Below are 25,234 nucleotides of genomic sequence, written 5' to 3' on the forward strand. Positions count from 1 at the left end.
TGAAACCATCAGGGGGCCCGGCAATGAATCAGCTTCTGCTGCTCGGACTCTCTGTGGTGCCGAATGTGGGGGTGAGACGGGAGGAGGGAGACCCCCAGGCTGAGGCTGGTGTCCAGGAGGGGCCTCCAGGCTGGGGGCAAATCCTCTCCTTGGACCCTGAAGAACATTCAGATCAACTGATTTAATCTGCAAAACAACATCTGATTAAATTCCGCATCCCATCCCGGTGCCGGGCTCAGCCCCATCCCCTCCACCCACTCCCCCCGGTACCGGTACCTGCAAACCCCTGGAGAAGGGGCAGATAAGGAGCAGATGGAGCAGCTTCCCGGCTCCTCTCATCCTCGGAGCGGCCGCTGCAGCCCCACAATCCGACAGCATCCCCCTGAACCGCGGCGAGCCAGGCAGCGCCGCCACTCCCGATCCCTTTCACCGACTGGCTGCAGCTTCTCCCTCTATTGGGGCATCAGCAGCTGCAATGCCAGCTCCCGGGTCCCAGCCCCTTCCTCTCGGTAACTGGCCCGGGCCATCGGCCGCCGCCTCGGGAAAGTCACTGCAGGCGCCGGGTACAGGGAGAGAGAGAGAGAGAATATCCCAGCTACTGGCAACCAGCGGGGCCAATGGGGAAGTCTGCAAGGAGGCAGAGGAATCCCAGCAGGAATACTAATCCCAGCAGCACCAAATCCACCAGCAGAACCAATCCCAGCACCAATTCCACCAGCAGAATCAATTTCACCAGCAGAACCAATCCCAGCACCAATTCCACCAGCAGAATCAATTCCACCAGCAGAACCAATCCCAGCACCAATTCCACCAGCAGAACCACTCCCAGAACCAATTCCACCAGCAGAACCACTCCCAGAACCAATTCCACCAGCAGAACCCACCCCAGCACCAATTCCACCAGCAGAACCAATCCCAGCACCAATTCCACCGGCAGAACCAATTCCACCAGCAGAACCAATCCCAGAACCAATTCCACCAGCAGAACCAATCCCAGCACCAATTCCACCAGCAGAACCACTCCCAGAACCAATTCCACCAGCAGAACCACTCCCAGAACCAATTCCACCAGCAGAACCCACCCCAGCACCAATTCCACCAGCAGAACCAATCCCAGCACCAATTCCACCGGCAGAACCAATTCCACCAGCAGAACCAATCCCAGAACCAATTCCACCAGCAGAACCAATCCCAGCACCAATTCCACCAGCAGAACCAATCCCAGAACCAATTCCACCTGCAGAACCAATCCCAGCACCAATTCCACCAGCAGAACCAATCCCAGCACCAATTCCACCAGCAGAACCAATCCCAGCAGCATCAACCCTAGCAGCAACACCAATCCTGGCAGCACCAATCCCACCAGCAACAATTCTCACCAACTGACAACACATGAACCTCACCTGTAGTATAAGGGTCTGGCACTTATAGAGTTAATGTGAGGCTGACTACAGTACCACCCACACAGTGATGCAAGAGAGCACATGACCCGCACCCAGGGTCAGTCTATTGCGGGACAGAGCCGTATGTACCAGCAAGCATGGAGACAGTTCCTAGCTTGTACCCTTTGGTGTACATTTGTAAATAGTACTAAGAGTAAACAAAGACTTAATATACATATGACTATGAAGACTTCTTCAGGCCGACCGAACTGTAACCAACACCCTACAACTTGATGGCAACTTGTGGAAAAGCCCAAAATCTTGCAGAAAAATGCAGAGAAAAACTAAAATGCTAGAAGACTGAGAAAAAATTTACTAAAGCATTCTGATCTGAAAAGAAGCTCCAGAAGCAGAGGCGCAGAGTAAAATTTGCCAGGAAAAAGCTCCAAACAAAGACTTAGAAGCTGAAGTCAGGGACTTTCAATTCCTTGCTGCAGCAGAAGACACCATTATATCAACTTTGGAAGTCTAGCTTCAAATCCCAGAGCACAGAATCAGCAGATTTAGCAAGGATGAGTTAAATCTTTTAAAATTCCAAGCTACAGCAAGTCCTGTGAATCTTTAAAATTTTCACAGTCAGAAGTGCAGTTTGAAAAAAGCAGTCACTAAAAACATAATCCTTGTTTTGGCCCCTGAACGTGTGGGATCTGAGCTTGCTCCAAAAATTTTTATAAATAATTACTTGAATTCTCTGGGAGAATTGCGACTTTTTAAACCCAGGTAAGCAAAAGCCAGGATTTGATGAATTTGCAACTTTAAACATAAATGCTGAGCAAGAGAACTCTGCAGGCAGCTGTTTCAGGCCTCCATTTTTGATTCTTTTCCCCCAATTGCCATTGCAGCTGAGCCCACCAAAACCGGTAATTGCAGGAAATTCCTTTGTCTCCAGTTGAATGGTGATGCTATCTTGAAATTCAGATCGCTCATAAAGCAGGACATACACTTTAAAAAATTTAACCATGCATCAGAATTCCACACTTCCAAATCAATTTGGATTAATCCAAGGCCTAGATCAATCACATAATTAGGGATTTTGGAGGAAAAGATTCCTAAGATACAGCTTCACTTCAGGTTTAGACAAAAAGTCAGAAGCAGAACAGGTTAACACACTGCTTTACTTAGTAGGCCCAATTGCAGATGCCACCATTGTAAGACAGGGAATCAATGAATCATTTGCTAAATTCGAAAAAGTGCTAAAATCATTCAATGTTTATTCTAATCCAAGAAACAATAAAATGATTGAAAGAACTAAATTTAACAAGCGAGTCCAGCAGCCAGAAGAATCAGCGATTCATTCATCAATGATCTGTACAGGTTGGCAGAAGGTTGCGAGTACAGAGACTTAAAATCCGAACTCATCAGAGACAGAGTAGTGGTAGGAGTAGCAGATGACACACTCTCTGACCTCATGCAAGCAAAGGAAAATCTAACCCTGGGAAAGGCAATCTCCAGAGTTAGGAGGTCAGAACTCTTGTCAACAGCACAGGACCATTTTAAGGGGAAAAAAATAAACCATGGTGCAGAGGCCAACACACACTTCAGCTGGTTAAGAAACAAAGACAACAGGGACACTCCAGGCCAGGGAAAGCAATATCCAAACTGACCAGCAGAGTGACCATGCCAGCGCTGTGGAGCAAAGCACCCCCACAGGCCAGATCAATATCCTGCAATTTCAGCCCAATGCTTACGGTGAAGCAGGATTGGATACTATGGCAAACTGTGCAGGGCAAAAACTCTGAAATGCACAGAAGGCCAAAGATCACCCATGAGCTTGAGACTGCAGGAAACACAGAAAATAGGAAAAGGAGTAGGCCATTTGGCCCTTCAAGCCTGCTCCATCAATCAATGCGATCATGGCTGATCCTCTATCTCAATATCATAGTGCTGCTCTCTCCCCATACGTCTTGACTCCTATAGAGTCTAGAAACCTATTTCCTTCTTAAATATATTCAGTGACTTGGCCTCCACATCTTCTCCTAAATAGCCTAGCCCGTATCCTGAGACTGTGACCACTTGTCTAGACTCCCCAGCCAGAGGAAACATCATCCCTGCATCCAGTCCGTCCAACCCTGTCAGAATTTTATATGTTTCAATGAGATCCCCTCTTATTCATCTAAACTCCAGTGAATACAGGCCTAGTCGGCCCAGTCTCTCATCATACGACAATTCTGCCGTGCCAGGAATCAGTCTGGTGAAATTTTGCTGCACTCCCTCTATGACAAGTATATCCTTTCTTAGATAAGGAGACTAAAACTGCACACACTACTCCAGGTGTGGTCTCACTAAGGCCCTGTATAGCTGCAGTAAGACATCTGTGCTCCTGTACTCAAGTCCTCTTGCAATGAAGACCAACATACCATTTGCCTTTTTAATTGCTTGCTGCATCTGCATGCTTGCTTTCAGTGATTGGTGTACAAGGATACCCAGGACCCTTTGTACATCAACATCTCCCAATCTATCACATTTAAATAATACTCTTTGCCATTGTTTCTCCTACTGAAGTGGATAACTTTACACTTATCCACGTTATACTGCATCTGCCATGTATTTGCCCGTTCATTGAACTAAATGAATGCTTACCTTTTTTTTGTTTTTGGATTTTTTTTTTTGGAATTCAGTTCTTGATTGGTAAGGGGATCAAAGGTTACGGGGCGAAGGCGGGAGAATGGGGTTGAGAAACTTATCAGCCATGATTGAATGGCAGAGCAGACTCAATGGGCCGAATGGCCTAATTTCTGCTCCTATGTCTTATGGTCTACCTAGCTGCAATACTACAGGCCTATGGAATAAAGTCATGTCTAGAGAGGAGAGCAAAGAAATCAGTCTGATACCAGAAAGTCAGGAAGTCCACTCCCCATCTTACTGAGTAAGGAGGTTGATTGCACCATTACCCACATTCTCTGCCTGCACAACAATCACTGCTTGACTAAAGTAACTCATTGGCTGTGGGGATGTATGGAAGTGTTAAGGTAATGTCCTAAATTTCCTCCCATTATAACAATGACTACACTCGTACAGCACTTTGTGACATCCTGAAGTTGTGAAAGGCGCTATATAAATGAAGATTCTGTGATTGTCTAAATCACCTTGAAGCCTCATGACATCCTTCTCACCATTCACATTCCCACCTGGTTTTGTATTGTCAGCAAATTTGGAAATATTACATACATGAGGTTCCCTCATCCAAATCATTGATATATATTGGGAATAGCTGGGGCCGAAGCACTGATTCCTGTGGCACCCCAGTAGTTACCGCCTGCCACTCTGAAAAAGACCCATTTATTCCTACTCTCTGTTTCCCGTCTGCTAACCAATTCTCAATCCATGCCAATATATTACCCCTAATCCCATGTGCTTTAATTTTGCACACTAACCTCTTATGTGGGACTTTATCAAAAGCTTTCTGAAAATCCAAATACACCACATCCAATGGTTCTCCCTTATCTATTCTGCTAGTTACGTCCTCAAAAGACTCCAGTAGGTTTGTCAAACATGATTTCCTTTTCATAAATCCATGTTGACTTTGTCTAATCCTGTTGATATTTTCTAAGTGTCCTGTTATCACATCCTTTATAATAGACTCTAGCATTTTCCCTACTACTGATGTTTGGCTGACCGGTCTGCAATTCGGTGATTTCTCCCTCCCTTCCTTTTTTAAATAGTGGAGTTACGTTTGCCACCCTCCAATCTGCACAGACTATTCCAGAATCTATAGAATTTTGGAAGATGACAACGAACGCATCCACTATTTCCATAGTCACCTCCTTTAGTACCCTGGGATGTATATTATCGGGCCCTAGGGATTTATCAGCTTTCAGTCCCATTAATTTCTCCAGCACTATTGTTTTAGTAATACTAATTTCCTTCAATTCCTCTTTCTCACTAGACCTTTGGTTCACGAGTATTTCTGGGAAATGATTTGTGTCTTCTTCCGTGAAGACAGAACTAAAGTAGTTGTTTAATTGCTCTGGCATTTCCTTGTTCTCTATTACAAATTCTCCCGTTGTTGACTGTGAGGGACCTACATTTGTCTTCACTAATCTTTCTCTTTTTACATACTTACAGAAGCTTTTATAGTCTGCTTTTATGTCCTTGTAAGTTTACTCTCATTCTCTATCTTTCTCCTCTTGATCAATCTCTATGTCCTCCTTTGCTGAATTCTAAACTGCTCCCAGAAGACACACAGCCATGCTTCTTGGGTAAGGTCAAAGGTCTTGGTTTCTCATTTTGGAATGTGAACACTTCAGTCAATGGGCATTTAACAAATTTTAAATTAGACACTGGAGCCAACATTAACAGTCCTGTCAGACAAAGAACCATGGCTAAAAGACCTCTGGCTTCAAACAACAAACACACCACTCTATGGACCCGGAGGAATCTGGCTTCTAGTCATAAGCATAATTCTGGAATCACCAAGGCATGGCGGTAAACAAATCTTCGAGCTGATGTACGTCATCCGTAACTGGCCTTTCTCTCTCTTGAGCAGAGATGCCTGTGTAGCCATGGATCTCCTTAAAATGGCAGAAGATGTCAAGACAACCACTGTCGTTAATCGTACAGAACTGCAAGTTCCCGAGTACTCAAACAAAAATGAGTATCCTGACTGGGATTTCAAATCTGAACTGTCTTCTCGCTTTGCGGAGCAGCTTTGTCCATTCTCAATAAAGGTGCTGAAAAACCTACAATGGTCAGACCAACAATCACCCTGGAGGTAACCACGACATCTCCAGTGGATGATGTAAAAGAGAGTGATAAGCATTCCGATGAGCCTCAACCTCCAGCTCCAACAACGGTACAGCAGGTCAACACGGAAACCACCAAACATATGTTGCAACTCCCAGCCAGCATGCCAAAGCCACAAAGGATGCTGAACCTGGTAGCAGCCATCCATTGCCAACAGTGAAATGCAGGGGTGAATGTACCACTAAACCTCATTCTAGTCACAGGAATGCTCATCCTCTATCACAGACGACATTGCGACGATCCACATGACAACAGAAGAAGCAAAAGAAATGACAAGGAGATGAATACAATGTTCATTCAGCCCGCAAGTAATGAGTTAGGGTAGCAACCACTGACCAGCACAATAGCCGAACTGACCAAGTGAGCTTCAACATGAAAGAATGGAAGAAAAGGATGAAAACATACCAGATGCCAGAACAACCTCCAAACATACAGGAAGAACCAGCAGTGACAGAGCCTACCATTCTCCAACAGTACTGCGAATGAGATATGAAAGGGTTATAAGGTCTCCAGACTGCCTGAACCTTTGAATTCAAGGACTTTAAGGGGGGAGATGGGGTAGTGATAATGTAGCAATGACAATGTAAATGTATGATAGTAATAACAATATAAACATACGGTAAACTATAAACACCTAAAATGTATTAGATAAAGACTTGGGGGGGTGGGGGGGGGGGGGGGGGGAGGTGTAGTCTAAGGGTACAGCACATTTAGGGTTAATGTGGGGTTGAGTACAGTACCGCCCACACAGTGATGTAAGAGAGCACATGACCCACACCCAGGGACAGTCTGTTGTGGGACTGAGCTGTGTGTACCAGCAAGCATGGAGACAGCTCTGAGCTTGTACCTTTTACTGTATATTTGTAAATAGTTCTAAGAGTCAATAAAGATTTACAGTTAACCGACGTATGACTACAAAGGCTTCTTCAGACCTACTGAACTGCAACCAACACCCTACAACACCATCCAATGGAAACTCACTAACAGCAACCATACCAACAAGAGTAACATGAGGAACAATCTCACCGAGCTGATCAAGTGGGCTGCTTTGTCCTGGATGGTGTCAAGCTTCTGGAGTGTTGTGGGAGCTGCACTCATCCAGGCAAATGGACAGTATTCTATCACACTCCTGACTTTTGCCTTGTAGGTGGTGGACAGGCTTTGGGGGGGTCAGGAGGTTAGTTACTCGCCACAGAATTCCCAGCCTCTGATCTGCTCTTGTAGCCACAGTATTTACATGACTGGCCCAGTTCAGTTTCTCATCAATAGCAGCCCCCAGGTTGTTGATAGAGGGGGATTCAGCGATGGTAACAGATATTTCTCCAACACATTCACACCAACCTTCCTTCTTCCTTTCCCTACTACCCCTCTTCTCCCGTTTTCTTCCTTCTTTCTCCCCCTTCCTTACTCCCTCAATCTCCCATCCCTCACTCTTTTCTCCCTTCACTATCCTGCTCTCTTCCCCCTCCATTCTTTCCTCCCTCATCCTGCTCACACATAGACTCTCCCTCGCAACCTTCCTTCCCCTCCTCACACCTTCCCTTCTCTCTCCCTCCTTTGCCACATCATCCCTTCTTCCTCATTCTGTTTCATTTCCTCTGTCCTTTTCTTCCCAATTCCTCCTTCCCTCTCCCCTTTACCCTCCTTTCCCTGCCCATCATCCATCCCACTACCCCTTTCCCCATGCCTCCCTTTCCCCTCATCCCTCCCTTCCCCCTTTCCCTTCCTCTTCCAATTGCACTCCTTCCCTTTCCCCATCCTCCTCTCTTCCCCCCTCCTTTCACCCATATATCCCTTCCATCTTCTCTCTGCCCTCCCCATCCTACTCTCATACACTTTGCACCTTCCTTCTCTCCTCCCCCTTTCTCCCCTTTTACTCCCCTTCCCCTCCCCTCCTCCTTCCCTCTCTCCATCAAAATCCTCCCCTCATCCCTCCCTTCTCCTGTCTCCCCTCGTACCCTTCCCTTCCTTCTCTCCCTCCATCTCATCCTTCTCCCTCTTCTCTTCCCTTGCACCTTCTCCTCCCTATCCTCTGCTTCTCCTACTCTCCTCCCCAGCCTCTCCTCCTCACACTGTCCTCCTCCACCTCTCTACTTCCCCTCCTCCTTCCCCATCCCTATCCTCCCCCTCCACCCTTCAACCCCTTCCTCCAACATCCTTCCATAAGAATTCAATAAATAGGAATAGGTGTAGACCATTCGGCCCATTGAGCCTGCACTGCCATTCAATACGATCATGGTTGATCTTGGACTTCAACTCCACTTTCCTGCCCGCTCCCCTTAACGCTTACTTCCCTTAAGGACCAAAAATTTGTCTGTCCCAGCCTTAAATGTATTCAGTAGTGGCACATCCACAACCCTTAAAGGGAGTGAATTCCAAAGGTTCACAACCCATTGAGTGAAGAAATATCTCCTCATCTCAGTCCTAAATAATTGGCCCCTTATCCTGAGACTGAGCTGCCGTGTTTCAGATTTCCTGACCAGTGGAAACAATCTCTTAGCCTCTACCTTAACAAACCCCCTTCAGAATCTTGTATGTTTCAACGAGATCACTTCTCATTTTTCTAAACTCCGGAGAATATAAGCCCAATTTACTCAGCCCCTCATCATAGGACAAACCCCTCATCCCAAGGACCAATCTAGTGAACCTTCACTGTACTGCCTCCAATGCAAGTATATCCTTCCTTAAATATGGAAACATAAACTGTACACAGTATTCCAGATGTGGTCTCACCAAAGCCCTATACAGTTGTAGCAGGACTTCTTTATTCTTCTACTCCAATCTCCTAGCAATAATGGTCAACATGCCATTTACCTCCCTAATTGCTTGCTGCATCTGCATGCTAATTTTCCATGTTCCTTGTACGAGCATGCCCCAGTCTCTCCGGACATTAACATTTATAATTTTCACACCTTTCAAAGAATATTCTGCTTTTCTATTCCTAAGACCAAAGTGAATAACTCCACACTTCCCACTCCCTCCTCCTGCCCTCCCCACTCTCCTCCCTGCCCCGTGGTAGCTAATTTCACATTCTCACCACTCTCTGAGTAAAGAGTTCTCTGTCTTTATGCTGTTCCTCTCTCCTTGAAATCTGCAATCGTCACAACCATTCTCAAAAAACCCTTGACCCCTCCCTCCTTGAAAACATCTCCAACCTCCATTTCCTCTCCCAAGTCCTTGAATGTGTTATCGCCTCCCAAATTTATTCCCATCCTTCCCAGAACTCCATGTTTGAATCCCTCAAAACACATTTCCGCCCTTGCCATAGTACCGAAACAGCTCTTATCAGAGCTACAAATGACATCCTATATGATTGTGACAAAAGTAAACTTTCCCTCTTGTCTTTCTCAACCTATCTGCAGCCTTTGACATGATTGACCACACCATCCTCCTCCAACAACCCTTCACTGTCTTCCAGCTGGGTGGGACTGCACTCACATGGTTCCATTCTTATCTGTCTAATGTCATGAAAGTATATTAATTCTCATAATATTATTGTGATTTATGGTAATGTGTTTCTACCTAGCCAGAGAAGCTAGGCCAAGCAGTGTGTTTATTTTTCTCAAAGGTTACTGATAATATTAGCACCATGAACAGATTTATATTATGAGAAAGATAAAGTTCCAAAGATATATGGGAACAATGAACGTTAAAAGAGGGAAACATATATAAAGGAGAATGAGGCTATGTGTCAGGGAAGACATTGTAAGATCTACCAGAAGTGTGAAAAGCTTCCAGTATTTGTGCATTAAGCCTGCTGTCTACAGAAACGTAAGCTGGGAAAAGCCACTTTGAATTCTACTATCCAAGGTATCGTGTTGACTTGCCTGGATCTGTTTAAAATCTAAAAATCTATTTTTTTACTGTTGCCTGAACGGGGGTGTAACTGGAAGCCAGATTAATTAAGGGCTGAATTTTCCCTCCGTCGGGGTAGGGGGGTGGTTTGTGTGGGGGTGGGCGGGGGCGGGCGCAAATCCGATCGGCGCCCCCGATCAGGGACGCGCCGCCATTTTACGTGGGTGGGCCAATTAAGGCCTGCCCAGCGTGACGCTCGCCCGCAAGTGCTGAGCGCTCCCTGTGCGGGCTGGGGGGTGGGGTGGGATTCCCTTAGTCGTTCCCTGTGCTCTTTTGCGCATGCGCACGAAAGAGTGCAGAGATCTCCCTGATGAACAAAGGTGCCTCATGGAGCTCAGTTTAAGATTTTAAAATTTAAATAAAGGAAAAAACAACTTTTAAAACATGTCCCCTCATGTAACAGTGTCACATGAGCTGGGACATGTCAATGAATTTTTAAAATAATTTTTATTGAATTTTAAACACTTCATGAAACCTCATCCCGCCCGTGGATGAGGTTTCATGAAAAATGCGAAGGCCGCCTGGGCTCTTCGCCTGGCCGCCAACCTTAAGGTTGGATGGGCAGCTCATTTAATTGTTTTAATTAGTTTTTAACAGGCCTTAATAGGCCTTTGACAGTTCGGTGTGCGTGCAGCCGACTTGGCTGCGCACCCGCCGATCTGAAAATCTAAATAATGCGCTGTGACGTCAGGACGCCCGCCCGACATTACCGCGCGTCATTTTACCCGTCGGCGAGTGGGCCCCGCCCCTGCTCACTGACGGGAAAATTCTTCCCTAGGGGTTTTAGGAGTTATTATAGTAGTAATTTGTAGATCTATGCATGTGCTTGAAATTTTTTCTTTTGTTAATAAATGTTTAATTTAGTTTTTTAAAACATCTCTGAAGTCTTGGTGAACTTATTACTTCTGAATTCAGGGCACGCATCTCAAAATAAATACAAATTGCAAAACTGATGTGATAGCATGATCAAGTTTCCCTCGTGGATTTGATCCACCTGACACACATCATCTGCCACATCATAACACTAATCGTAGCCAGAGATTCACTTGCAATGACTTCTCTTCCTGCTCCCACACCATTACCTCTGGTGTTCCCCAAAGATCTATCCTTGGTCCCTCCTATTTCTCATCTAAATGCCGCCCTTTGGCAACATAATCTGAAGGCACAGTGTTAGTTTTCACATGTAGATTGTGGACAGCAGCTCTATCTAACCACTACATCTCTACACTTCACCATTGTTGCTAAATTATACTGCTTATCTGACATCCAGAGCCAAATAAACAGAAATTTCATCCAATTAAATATTGGGAAGACTGAAGCCATTATTTTTGGTTCCTTCTCCAAACACTGTTCTCTAGCTACCGACTCCAACCCTCTCCCTGGCAACAGTCTGATAAAGCCAGTCTAATCGCAACATTTTGTGTGACATTTGATTCTGAGATGAGCTTCTGACATCATATTCAAACCATCACTAAAACTGCCTATTTCAACCTCTGTAATATCTTTTGACTTCACCCCGTCTCAGCTCATCTGCTACTGAAACCGTCATTCATGCCTTTGTTATTTCCAGACTTGACTATTTCAATGCTGGTCTCCCACATTGTATCCTCCATAAAGTTGAGGTCATCAAAAACTCTGCTGCCCGTGTCTTAACCCACAGAAAATCCCATTCCCTATCACCCCAGTGCTGACTTACTTTGTCTCCCGCTCAAGTAATGGCTTAATTTTAAAACTCTCATCCTTGTCTTCAAATCCCCCCATGACCTTGCTCCTGCCTATCTCTTTAATCTCCTCTAACACTATAACCCTCAGATATCTGTGCTCATCTAATTCTGGTCCTTGTGCATGTTCCAATCCCCATAGAGATCTGTAAACCAAAATAATCAAATTTACTGAGTGATGCCAAACTAAAAGGCTTGACTTTTTGTAACTTTTACTTTAACACAAATCCAAGTCAATGTACATTAAAGATTAATTAACAGTTGATACAAAATATAAATTATACATGGGGCAAAATTTTTACTTCAGCAGGCGGGCGCCCACATAAAATGACACGCGTTGACATCGGGCGAGTGTCCTGACGTCAACGCGCAGTCGCGCGATATTTCGGTCGGCAGGCACATGCCGGAGTCAACAGCGTGCCCGCTGACAATTAAAAGGCCTATTAAGGCCATTAACGAGGTATTTAAAAGATAATTTTCGCCGCCCATCCAACCTTACGGTTGGTGGGCAAGCGAAAAGGCCAAGCAGCCTTTGCACTTTTTAGGAAACCTCATCCACGGGCGGGATGAGGTTTCCTAAAGCAAATAAAAATAAAATAAAAATTTTAAAATTGAATTAATAACATGTCCCTGCTCATGTGACAGAGTCACATGAGGGGACATGTTTTTATAACATTTTTAATTTCTTTGCTTTTTTTAAAAGCTCTTCATCTCCCTGAGGCAGCTCTGTGCCTCAGGGAGATTATCTAGCGTGCACTCGTGCGCATGTGCTAAGTTCGCACTCGCCCTGCTCGCCCTCCTCCTCCCACCCGCACAAGAAGCGCTGAGCGCTGCCACTTGCATTTCACGCTGGGCAGGCCTTAATTATCCCGCTTGCATGAAATCGCCTTCTGGCCTCGATCTGGGGGGGACGGTGGTCAGCTTCCCGACCACCCCCGCCTGCCCTCGCCGAGCTCGCCTGACAAGGGCAAAATTCTGCCTACAGTCTTTTTTGTATCTATTATTCTATCTTACAAAGGTAGTAGGCATTCCACTCTGCCTGTTTGGTCACAGTTTCAGCACACAATTCTTCCAAGCAGAATTCCAGTCCCTTTCCTTCAAGGACTTAGCCAATTCACATAGGTAGGAGCTTCCAGGTAAACAGGATTCTGCCCATGCAATCTTCCACAAAATAACAGCCTTCTTTCCATACAAACATACGAATTGGGAGCAGGAGTAGGCCACTCGGCCCCTTAAGCTTGCTCCACCATTCGATAAGATAATGGTTGATCTGAATGTAACCTCAATCCTACATTCCTGCATACCCACGATAACCTTTCACCCTCTTGATAATCAAGAATCTATCCAGCTCTGCCTTAAATATATTCAAAGACCCTGCTTCCACTGCCTTTTGAGGAAGTGTGCCCCAAAGACTCATGATCCTCTAAGAGAAAAAAAATCTCCTCATCTCTGCCTTAAATGAGCAACCCCTTATTTTTAAACTATGACCCCTAGTTCTAGATTCGCCCACAAAAGGAAACATCCTCTCCACATCCACCCTGTCAAAACTCCTCAGGATCTTAAAGGTTTCGAACAATTCATCTCTTACTCTTCTAAACTCCAGTGGATACAAGCTTGAAGGAAAATGTAAATATCTATATCATCCTGGCTACTTTATAAAATCATTAATTTTTTTTAAAAATGGACAAAGTCTTTACACTGACTAAAGCCTGACTAGCTACGACTCACACTAAAAGAATTTCTAGCTTTCAGAGAATAGCAGGGACCTCGTTATCTCTAAAGAGATGCTAATGTCCTCTGTGCCTTTAGAAATCAAATGCCAAAGAAATGTACAAAGGCCATTTACATTTCTAAGCAAGAACTCTGGCCAATGGAGATGATATGTCTATGAGGACAGAGGGACCCTGTAATCTCTGTTAAATGTATCAATGGATGAAACACTAATCATCTCAAGACCAGGAATATACATCCTTTATCCAAACCAAGGGGAAGAAGTGGGAGTTATGTCACAAGACCCCCCCTCCCCGCCCCATGCCAGAACCTGTAATATTGCCTTGTGGAGCTGAACAATGGCAGAATGCCAACTTCCACCAACCAAAGCAGCAGCAGAACCAGAGCTCTGTCCAGGTTTAAATTGCCTGGCCCTCATCTACACTGTTTCTACTGAAATGTCTGAAGTTCTGTACCAGTAACTACTACAAGATTAATTCATCTCTATGTGCTCCTCCCATGGTGGACATCAACACTACTGGAAAAGTGGATCACCCAGCATCAGCTTCAGCCGGCTAACCTCTCTGAAGGAATGCACCATTAGACTTTTGTTTCTGGGCTCTGGACTCACTTGAAATAATAATTCTTATTTTGTCTTGGTCTTAGCCGTGTATCTCTTTCTTTCCCTTATCCTTCTTTTATTGTGTAAATGCACTGGGGTTATGTAGTGACACTCACCCCCTTCCCCTCATTTTGAAGATGAGTAAAAATAAACTAACCCTCTGATTTTACCCTATCTCGAGTTTGCTGTGAGGTTATTCATAAAGGATTGGGTAACTCCAAAACTAAGGGGTTGGAGAAAATACACCTTATAAAGGGGGAAAATCAAAAATCAAAAAAACAGCTTTCTGTTTATGGAGGGTTGGTGAGAGGAGAAATCAGAGCTGGTTAACTTAAACCCCCTCCTGTCCATATCATCTGTCTTACTCTGATTTAAAGGTACATTTCAAAATATAACTGTTCTGTAAAGTTCATGACTCCGCCTCCTTAAAATGGAAAAAACATTGTCTTAGTATTGATTTTTCTCCATAACTATCAAAATAACAATAAATTTCAACAAAGTAAACATTTTAATGATTAACTTATTGCACGTAGTACAGGTAACTGTTGTAAATATCTGATTCTATAATTCATATGTTTTAGAGGTATAACTTTTAGTTTTATGAATTAATGTGTTCAATGTAAGATAAATGGAAACATCTGATTGAGAAACTGATAAACAAGTAAGTGCAATTCAAACAGACATGGGCTAATTACAGTTCAAAGTAAAATCAGAATTAGAAGGGAGAAAAATTAAAAATGAATGGCCCATCTTTGAGCTTTTGATAGGGACAGGAGGTCTACAGTTATTTCAATTAGGGATTTAAATTAACCTTGTAGTTCCCCGGAATCAAAATAAGTTGTTTTGAAGGTAAAAGATTAATTTACATTTAGTCACTTGATGGTACAGAAACAGACGCAAGAATGTCAAATTTCAAATGGAGCAAAAATTTAAGCTGCATGAGAAAAATGTGCTGATTGGTTGGCAAGGTGACTGTGGTTGAGGTGTTGCCATGGAGAATGCACCTGGGAGCTATTGTGCCTCTTGTTTTTGTTTAATTTTAAAAATGGTGCAATGCTTGGACATATTCATTTGTCTGCATAGGTCAGGTCCCTGTGTATGAATATATGTCGCTTCCAATGAACGTAAGTGAGTCAAACTGCGAGCCCAACTGATAATCTTAAATGGTAGTTAGTGTAATTGTTAGCACACTTCGGATTGTTCAGCAATTGCTGCCCAATCGAGGAATCACATCTAACATTAGACATTATATTCGGAGTTTTGCAAGCACGGGCTTTTGAGTACAGTCAGTACTCTGCCAATTTTGAATGGCCGAAGGGTCATGGTGTTCGATATGGTCCACCATTTACTGGGACATATGGCCTACTGTCAGGTCCATAATACATGAAAAAGATCATAAACTATGTAAATCAAACCTTACTTTCTGCTTATTTAAAAATGGACTTTACTGGGCCAAAAAACATGGCTGCTATGGACCACATGATTTGCAAGTTGGCTGGAAACTTCCAACAGTAATTACAGGACAAAGCTCAATCCTCATCCTTGTGGAATCTCACGCTTATCATTGTGTGGACCCATTACAATCAATGAAACAGACAGTCTTTCTCCCCAGCCTGGACTTAGAACAAAGAGAGAGCCATCAATGACCTTCCTTCCATCATAAGGTCAGAAGTGGGGATGTTCGCTGATGATTGCACAATGTTCAGCAACATTTGCGACTCCTCAGATAGTGAAGCAGTCTATATTCAAATGCAGCAAGACCTGGACAATATCCAGGCTTGGGCTGACAAGTGGCAAATAATATTCGCACCACACAAGTGTCAGGCAATGACCATCTCCAACAAGAGAGAATCTAACCATTGCCCCTTGATGTTCAATAGCATTACCATCACTGAATCCCCCACTATCAACATCCTGGGGGTTACCATTGACCAGAAACTGAACTGGACTAGCCATATAAATATTGTGGCTACAAGAGCTGGTCAGGGGCTAGGAATTGTGCGAATAGTAACTCACCTCCTGACTCCCCAAAGCCTATCCACCATCTGCAAGGCACAAGTCAGGAGTGTGATAGAATACTCCCCATTTGCTGGGATGAGTGCAGCTCCCACAACACTCAAGAAGCTTGACACCATCCAGGACAAAGCAGCCTGCTTGATTGGCACCACATCCACAAACATTGACTCCCTCCACCACTGATGCACAATGGCAGCAGTGTGTACCATCTACAAGATGCACTACAGGCTCCTTCGACAGCACCTTCCAAACGCACAACCACTACCATCTAGAAGGGCAAGGGCAGCAGATAGCTGGGAACACCAGCACCTGGAAGTTCCCCTCCAAGTCACTCACCACCCTGATTTGGAAATATATTACTGTTCCTTCACTGTCGCTGAGTCAAAATCCTAGAACTCCTCCTAACAGCACTGTGGGTATACCTACACCACATGGACTTCAGCGGTTCAAGAAGGCAGCTCACCACCACCTTCTCAAGGACAACTAGGGATAGGCAATAAATGCTGGCCCAGCCATCGAAGCCCACAGCGAATGAATGAATAAAAAAAAATGTTATGCATGCGGAGGCACTAATAGCCACCATCTATCTCCTAAGGTGAACAATGGATTTTGACCAGAGACATAGAAACTAGTTTTTAACCTGAAACTGACTCATCAATGGGCAATACCACATGACGTAAGCTTCTTTGGCATTTGGAATGTTTAAATGTTACATTCCTGGTTTAATTTGGGCAGTTAGCTATTAAAATCCAGCCTGTCAACACCAGCTGACAACAAAGCCTGCCTCAAGTCTAAACCTCCTCGAAGCTTGATTCTCTGGAAGATTCCTGCCATCACCTGTAGTGTGGACCAAGTCTCTGTGTACCAACTTCATCTTGCTGCATCCCCACCAACTTTGAAGGAATTCAGCAATTCCTGTTTTCAGTTAGCTGAACCTGCCTGAACTTTAACTCCTATGTGAAGGAACCCTCGCTGGATGCTGACATTCTGGACTCTAACATTCACATGAATTAATACTCATATCTTTGCTTTTATTTAAAAGTTATTCCTAGTTGGAAAACTCTTTTCTTTCCTATCTCCATCTTGTGTGTTTGTGTGTCTGTATGAAGTTGTGGTGACCATCCCTAGGGTTTAAATGTATGAATAAACAATACTTCAGATTTAACCCTAAAGAGAGTTTGCTTTGAGTCACTTTAAAATTGACTTCACAACAGGGGATGTGGGGAAACATGTTACAGCCTATTTCCAAAATTAAAACACCTCTGCTTATGGGCAGAGAGCGAGAAAAATAAAGGTGTTCAGTTTGTCTCTCTCCCTTGTCCATAACAGAAATTGGGGTCTCAAGTCAGAGATAGAGTCCATCATAAATGAGCCAAAATTTGACCAAAGTTCAAATTTAAGAAATGAGCTGAATCTGATACTAACAGGAACCAATTGGAAGCCAAGAGGGAAAGTCCAGTAGCTGAAACAATCTTTAAAGCAATTAGACAACCGCAACAAATTCCCTTACCCTAACACTAGATCAAAATGGCAAATTTCGATGCACAGATATTTGTAGAACAAGAAGACTTAACTGGTGAAACACTAGCATCCCTAAGCACAGAACAGATGAAAGCTGTACCCAGGGAGGTATGTACAATTAAAACTCCCCAGTAAGATAAAAACAACAAAGTTACTGATTGTTGATTATTATGAGACAGCCTTTTGGTAAAGCTGAGTTATTTAAAAATCCCTGAGGGAAAATTTAAATAACTGTCATAACCTATAGTTTTAAGTGGTATGTTTGAGATGCAACTCTAAATTCAGGAATCAGACCACCAGTTCTCGAGAGGTCTTACGTTAAACTAAATGAAACATTTTATTACTTTACACAAGTTAAATACATATACATGGCTACAAATTACTACTATCATAACTTTTAACAAATTCCCAAACTAATCTCCATTAAGGCAACAGCAGCCCATAGATCAGACAGATGGAAGCTACTAGGGAAAACCTCTGTACCTAGTAACAGTCCAAATCTCCCTACCCCAGCATCAAGCTTTGAAGTCCTTAAATACGTTAGGTTCATACCCACATTTGAAGAGGGTGATGAGGAATTCTTTTTCGCTACTTTTGAGAAGGTAGCAAGACGTTAAAATGGCCACGAGAAATGTGGCCCTTATGATAAAAGGCAGTTGATAGGAAAGGCTCCTGAAATGTCTGTTGGTTTGAACAGACAAAGGTTGCCATCCTTAGTGCTTATGATTTAGTCCCGGAAGCATATCGCCAGCAATTCCGGAATGATCATTAGAGACCCACGCAGACCTACCTAGAGCTTGAAAGGCAAAAATAAATTGTGTTTGATCAATGGGTCTGCTCTTTAAAAATACAGCGCACCTATGATGAGTTACAAGAACTGACATTGTGAGAGGAATTTAAAGAACTGTCTACCCTTCAACCTCAGGATGCACTTAAAGGAGCAGAAAGTCCTCACAGTCGGGGTGCAGCAGTCATAGCTATGACCTCACCCATAGGCTTGGCAACTCGGGTGGACCACCCCCAAAACCCCATTGGAAAGATAGGGAGGAGGCTACACCCAGGAAGGAAGGTACAAATGAAGGTGCGAGAAGTCCTCCCACAGCCCGAGAGCACCAGCAGACCGTGGTGATCCACTATAACAAAATAGGACATTCCAGGCCTGAATGCTGGAAGCTAAAAGGGAAGCTCATGGGTCTTGTAGGGCTCCACAAGAATAGCCCAAAGAAGGATACCCCAGTAGGTTGTGCTGCAGATCAGTAGGTTGTGCAGCAGATCAGCAGGGTCCCTCACTGCAGAAGCGAGCCCCTCTGAGGGTATTGCCCTATGTGGAAGAATAAAATACATCTACAGGTCAACTAAGGGCTAAACAGTTAGCACCATGGTGGAATACTAGTTCCCTCTCTCGTTAGCACAATGGTGGAATACTACAGCACAGTTCCCTCTCTCGTTAGCACCATGGTGGAATACTAGTTCCCTCTCTTGTTAGCACCATGGTGGAATACTACAGCACAATTCCCTCTTTTGTTCTAGCAGGCACACCTGCAGCTGCCAGCTAATTGAGCAGGAGGGGAGAAAGGGGAGTGTCATGGGCAGGCTTCCTGGAGTCCTTGAGACGGGATGTCTGCCCCCAGGATCAAGCAATGGTCATCTATTCTCTGTCTCACTTTTATTACTACGTGAGCTTCCCCCAATATCCTGTATAGTCATAAACTTAGAATAGACTAATTGTGTGACAATGATTCTCAATGTAATTGATCATTGAAAGTTAGACAGCCTTATCACCTTCAAGCTCTTTGATATGTACAACTTCTACTATAAATACGTGTGTGCTCTGATGCTTCCTCAGAGTGTCAGCTAGCTACCTTGTATGCTACTGGGCTCTCCGTGATATCACGATTAATAAAGGCTTCCGAGACAAACCTCCTGGGTCTGAGTGTTCACTCCGATTTCCGCGACACCCTATGTGTGGTCGTGCCAGACAAAATCCCTGAGAGCTATCAGATTTTTGTCCTCTCAGGAGCAGTGTCCCCGTACCCTTCCCAGGATGTGAGCAAGTCCATTGCACTGCTCCAGGACACAGGGGCCACTCAATCCTTGATGTTGCAGAGAAACCTAAGCCTTCCCCCCAAGTCCTCCCTGAAAGCCAAGACACTGATCAGTGGAGTGGGAGAAGGACACATGTCTGTCCCATTCCATTGGGTCTGCCTACAGCGCGGCCTAGTCCCGGGTCCAGTGACTGTAGGAATTGTCACTGAGCTGTGGGGGCAGGAATAGATTTCCTGCTTGGTAATGATTGCTGGCAGTAAGGTGGTAGCATCCACTATAATTCTAGATCATTCTGGAGAAAAGAGAGACTGAACAGCTTTAGGAGGAAGTTCCAGGGATCTTCCCCAATTGTGTAGTGACCCAATCCCAAGCTAAACAGGCAAGCTTAGTCGAGAGGGAGCCAGCTGGATGAGCCGGAGGTCTGGTTCTTGGAGACCCTTTCAACAACCTGTCTGACAGGGAGGAGGTGTTCAGCTGAGCCTCCCTGACTAATGAACAGAAGGCAGACCCTGAAGTAAAGCATTTAGCGCAGACTGCCTGCTCTGAAGCAGAGGTCACCCAGATCCCTTAGTGCCACTACCTGTGAGATGGGGTGGTAATGGAAAAGTGCAGACCCCTCCCAGGAAGCCTGTGGACAAGGAGTTGACAGTGCTCCACCAGATTGTAGTGACCCCCGAATACCATCAGGATATTCTAAGAATTGCCCATGCTATCCCGACGGCTGGACATGTGGGTACCTGTAAAACGTTGGCCCGCATATGCAAGTGTTTTTACTGGCCTTCCCTCTAATCTGATGTGGCTGAGCACTGCAAAACTGGCCATGCTTGCCAGGTTGCAGGGAAACCCCAGGCCACGATTAAACCAGCCCCTCTCAAACCCATTCCAGCATTGGTGAACCCTTTAACCGAATATTGATAGGTTGTGTGGGGAATACTTCCTCACTAGAATGGACCTGGCCACTTGATTCTCCGAGGCCATTTCCCTCAGGAAAGTCCCAGTACGGTCTGCTAAGAGACAGCCAATCACATCAAGGAACAAACTTCATGTCCTGAGTGTTTCAGGATGTTGTATACAGTTTAGCAATAACCTAGCTGAAGTCCTTGGCGTATCACCCTCAGTCCCAAGGGGCACTAGAACGAAATCACCAAATCCTAAAAGCCATGATTCGGACCTAATGTTCCGGATTATCCACATGACTGGGACAAGGGTTTCGGCTTCCTACTGTTGCTAACAGAGACTCCCCAAACGAGTCCACTGGTTTCAACCCTCTTGAATTAATTTATAGGCATGAGATGCGGGGTCCCCTGAAGCTACTCAAAGAGAAGTTGCAGGAGCCCAAGGAGTTCACCTCCACGTTGGAATATGTTGCCACCTTTCGGGGTCGGCTCTTCAATGCCTGTGAGGTGAGGTGGCCAAAGAGTATTTAAAAGCTTCCCAGCAAACCGCGAAAAAACAGGCAGACAGGCATGCCGAGGCCCAAACTCTCCAACCAGGGGACCAGGTTCTAATGCTACTGCCCCTACCCCACAATATGATCAGCTAAGTCAATTACTTGATACTAGGTAATGACCCTGATAGAAGGTAAAAGCACCGGTTTTGCCACCTTAACTTGCTACAGTCAACTGGTGGGTTTCTGTCAGAGGGTGGAAATATCTGAGGGCAGCTAGGACTTATAACAAAGAGAGAGCCATCAAAACTTGTTATACATGTGGAGGCACTAATAGCCACCATCTATTTCCTAAGGTGAACAATGGATTTTGACCAGAGACATAGAAACTGATTGTTAACCTGAAACTGGCTCATCAATGGGAAACACCATATGATCCAAGCCCCTTTGGCCTTTGGAAAGCTTGAATGTTACATTCCTGGACTCCCAGGGCAGTCTGGAGTTAACATCCAGTGTGAAGATAGATGTTATAATTTTAATATTTTTGGGAATATGGTGGTATTCTGTAAAGAAGGCTGTGTGTGTGTGTGTGTGTGTCCATTGGCAATTAAACTAGGGGGAAGACAGCTTGACTATGGGAACTGAGAGATGAAAGATAAAGTTTCTAGATGCATGCATTTGTAATGAGAGGCTACGGTGAAGTTGGAATTACAAGTAAATAGGTTGGGTTGTAAAATTTGCAATAGGTGGCAGATAAGGACTTGACTTTTCAGCTGCTAAATTTCAAAGAGAGTTTAAGAGACTTCTAAAACTTACAATGTTTTCATAAGTAAACAAGGGAAAGTTACTAAATTTTATTTGATCCAAAAGTGGACGCAATAGGAAAACATCAAAGATTTTTATATTTTGGAGAATTTGAGTTCAAAGAGGCGCTTAGAACAATCGAGTCTAGGATAAAAAGAGAAAAAAGATATTTAAGGGAGATGTTTAGTTGAGTTGTGTTGGCTGTGTGGTGAAAGACGTCCTGAGACCAGCTGTGCTGAGAAAAGTTGTGAAGTTGAAGCAGCAATCCAGTTTCAAGCCAGAAAAGTCTGTGGGCAGAATCGTCCCAGATTTGCACTAAGTACGGTAGTGGGCAGGGAAAAGGACATTTTACCCACCAGGCGCAATGGTGGCTTTTCATGCCGTATCAGCCCAGTCTCGTCTCATTAATTATACATTCCCAGGAAACATGCCGTTTTGATGGGTGCAGGCTCTGATTTGCCCGCCACGCCATCACCTTGCCGTTTCATGACCTCGGGCACCATATTTTAAGTGCAATCGTGCACACATCTTTCAGTGCCTCCAGCCCAGGACTGCTGCAAAAAAGACATGGCCCCGAAAGGCAAGAAGACTGCAGCCTCTGATTTAATGACGTGTCCCTTAAACATGTTTTGGATGCAGTGGAGACTCACCATAATGTCCTCTACCCACAGGATAGGCAGCAACATCACCAACCCAGCATGGGAGGCGGGGGTAGCAGTGGTCAGCGCCAATGGCCTACAAAAGAGGATAGCCACCCAGCGCCACAAAAGGATGAATGATCTCCTTTGTTCCACCAGGGTAAGTCACTCTTCTCATCACTCTCAACTCACACACTCACAAACCCATCACACATCCACAGGGCTCTCACTCACTGCCAGTTCAAGGGACATCACCATTCACTCTCTCGTACACACCTTCATTGTCCTCATCCCATCCACTCACCATCCACACATGCCAGGTATACTTATCATCTGGCCTGGCAGGTATCCTCCATCTCTATTCATGCAGAACAAGCTGGCACGTAACAAGAGGGAGACGTCATGGAGGAACACCTAAAATCAAGGTCCTCACAGAATTAGAAAACAGAGCCATCCAGCTGGCCGGCGAAGTTCTGGTCCGATCCTGTGCTGATGGTGAGGTCGGCGCTGCTCTACCAAGTGAGGGTCCAGCAGTGCAACATCCATCAGACAACCATGCTGTGAGTGATGGGTCCTGTTTCACAGGCCACTGCCATGCACTAATTATCTCTCCTTGCTTTCGCTGGCACATCTCAGAGATGGCTGACAGAGTCCACAACTCAGGGTCTCCAATTAAGGCCTGAAGAAACCTTTAAAAAGGAATCTGAAGGCACCTTCATTGAAGACACGTCACAGCACTCACCTACACCCTCCACCAGTGCAGAGACACATACCTCAGTGGGACCTAGCTTTAGATTAGCCTCGGGATCACAGTCTGGTGAGCACATCGCACTTTCTGATCCACAGCAGGCAGCAGCAGGGACTTCCCAGGTCTCCAGCAGTCAGAGGACTGCTGGAGACCAGAACTTTGCTGAGTCTGAGCCAGATTAGGCACTTCTGGACTCAGTCGTGTCATAGTTGCTGGAGCTGCAAAGGCAAGCTCGATAACATCAGCAAGGGGTGTCCACTGCACTCCTCAGATTGCAAGGCACGATGGAGGAGTCCGTCCACCTTCAGGCTGAGGTGATAGCACCAGCATGCCAATACGTCGAGGTCAACACTGGTAGGATGGTGGCCGTCATGGAGACCTTGGTCCAGGGCATCGCTCCTGCACTGCTGTGTGAGCTGAACTCCATCGCTGATGTCATAGTTGGCCTCCAAAAGTGTGTATGCGAGAGGGGTGCCAGGCAGCTCGATCTCACTCCAGCTTCCCTTTCTCCTCAAGGAGCCAGCCAGGGACCCTCAGGCACCCAGAGGGAGGAGGATCAGCAGGTGCACATCCCAGGCCATTCACTCAGATGACCCGGGAGTGCCCAGCCCATCAGGATCCTCTCTTCCTGTGACCCCAGCAACTCCAGCTCCACAGGCCGAGGAGGGTGCCACTGCCACACAGCAGGACCCTGAAAGCAGGCCATGGCCTTCCAGGTCTCAGTCCTTCAGAGGATACCCACCAAGGTTATCACAGGGCGTAGCAGTCAGCAGTCTGTTTCCACCTCTGCTGTGGATGTCCGGGGAACAACAAGACGTAGCATCAGAGTTAGGAAGGTCAAGAAGATGTAGTTGCACAGCCTGGGCATGGGCGTTAATCATTTGTACATAATATTCACTATTGTAAATAATCTCCCAAGAATGTCTCCCTACCTATGGTTCCTTGTTCTGTTGAGCTGTGTTTGTGTCACTCAGATGTGAAACCTTGGTTCCTGCACAAGATAAAGGCCAGTGTCTCAGTCCAGGGCCTTTTCCCTGTGCTCTGTGCAGCCTTCAGATCAAAGTGATTGTCCGGACTCACACTCCCTGGACACATTACTGATGCCTGCACCTCGGTGGTGCTGGTCATTGCTGCCAGAATGTAGTGGGCGGGCGTCACAGAGTTCCATCATTCTCTCTGTGTGCTCTCAGCACCTTTAAGGTGGGGCTGGCCCCCATCTCTTCAGCATCTGTGATCAGTGACGCTGTGCTCCTGGAGGGGTCAGGTGCTGAAGGCGGACAAAGGATCAGATGCTTTTAAAGCTTCATGGCTGCGTCTCTATGATTTAACCCTGATCACAGAGCACAATCAAGCTGCCTTCGGCCAGACAGGAGTCAGATTTTCACAGCGGCTATGTGAAGATCTGTGGAGCGTCCTCACTGCATACTGCATGTCATCATCATCCTCCTGGAATCGAGCAACTATTAGGGCCTCCACTGCGTCTCCATGACAGGAGCATTCTCAGGGTGTATGTGCGCTGCCATATACACTGGAGTCAAATGTTCACAGATACAATGTGAGGATCTATGGTGTCTCCTCTCTGCACGTCATCATCATCCTCCACAACTCTAGCAGCTATGAGGGTCACTTGAGCACGCCTGCCTTGTCTGGTCAGTGCGAGGGCCTCATCCCGGTCATCATCGCCTTCGAGGACCTCCTCACCCTCATCCCCATCCACATCGTCCTCATTCAGCTCCTCCATCTCCTCCTCAGACAGCTCCTCACCCCGTTGCAGCGTCAAGTTGTAAAGGGTGAAGCAGGCGACAACAATGTGTGACACCCTTTGTGACTATATTGCAGGGCTCCACCAGACGGGTCCAGGCACCGGAACCTCATTTTCAGTATCCCGATTGTTAGGAGAAAATTAAAAATGCTAAAAGAGAACACTGTAAGAATTTACTGAAGAACACTTAAAATCTCCAGGATGGCATGGCTGTTAAAC

At 45.4% G+C, this 25,234-nt stretch overlaps 1 protein-coding gene across 2 annotated transcripts in view; it reads right to left on the minus strand.

Annotated features, from left to right (window-relative positions):
• Window positions 1–25,234, minus strand: part of dipk1b (divergent protein kinase domain 1B) — a 154,227-nt gene that overhangs the window by 93,469 nt on the left and 35,524 nt on the right. The window contains exon 1 of one of the 2 annotated variants that reach the window (XM_078550265.1): window positions 277–620. The exons of the other annotated variant lie outside the window; for it this stretch is intronic. Within the exon in view, the coding sequence (XP_078406391.1) occupies window positions 277–378 (102 nt within the window). The 5' untranslated portion in view covers window positions 379–620. Of the gene's footprint in view, window positions 1–276; window positions 621–25,234 lie in introns of those variants that run through there. 2 annotated transcript variants of the gene reach the window in all.

This window comes from Cetorhinus maximus, chromosome 10 (genome assembly GCF_964194155.1).
Source record: "Cetorhinus maximus chromosome 10, sCetMax3.hap1.1, whole genome shotgun sequence".
In the NCBI taxonomy this organism is placed as follows: domain Eukaryota; kingdom Metazoa; phylum Chordata; class Chondrichthyes; order Lamniformes; family Cetorhinidae; genus Cetorhinus; species Cetorhinus maximus.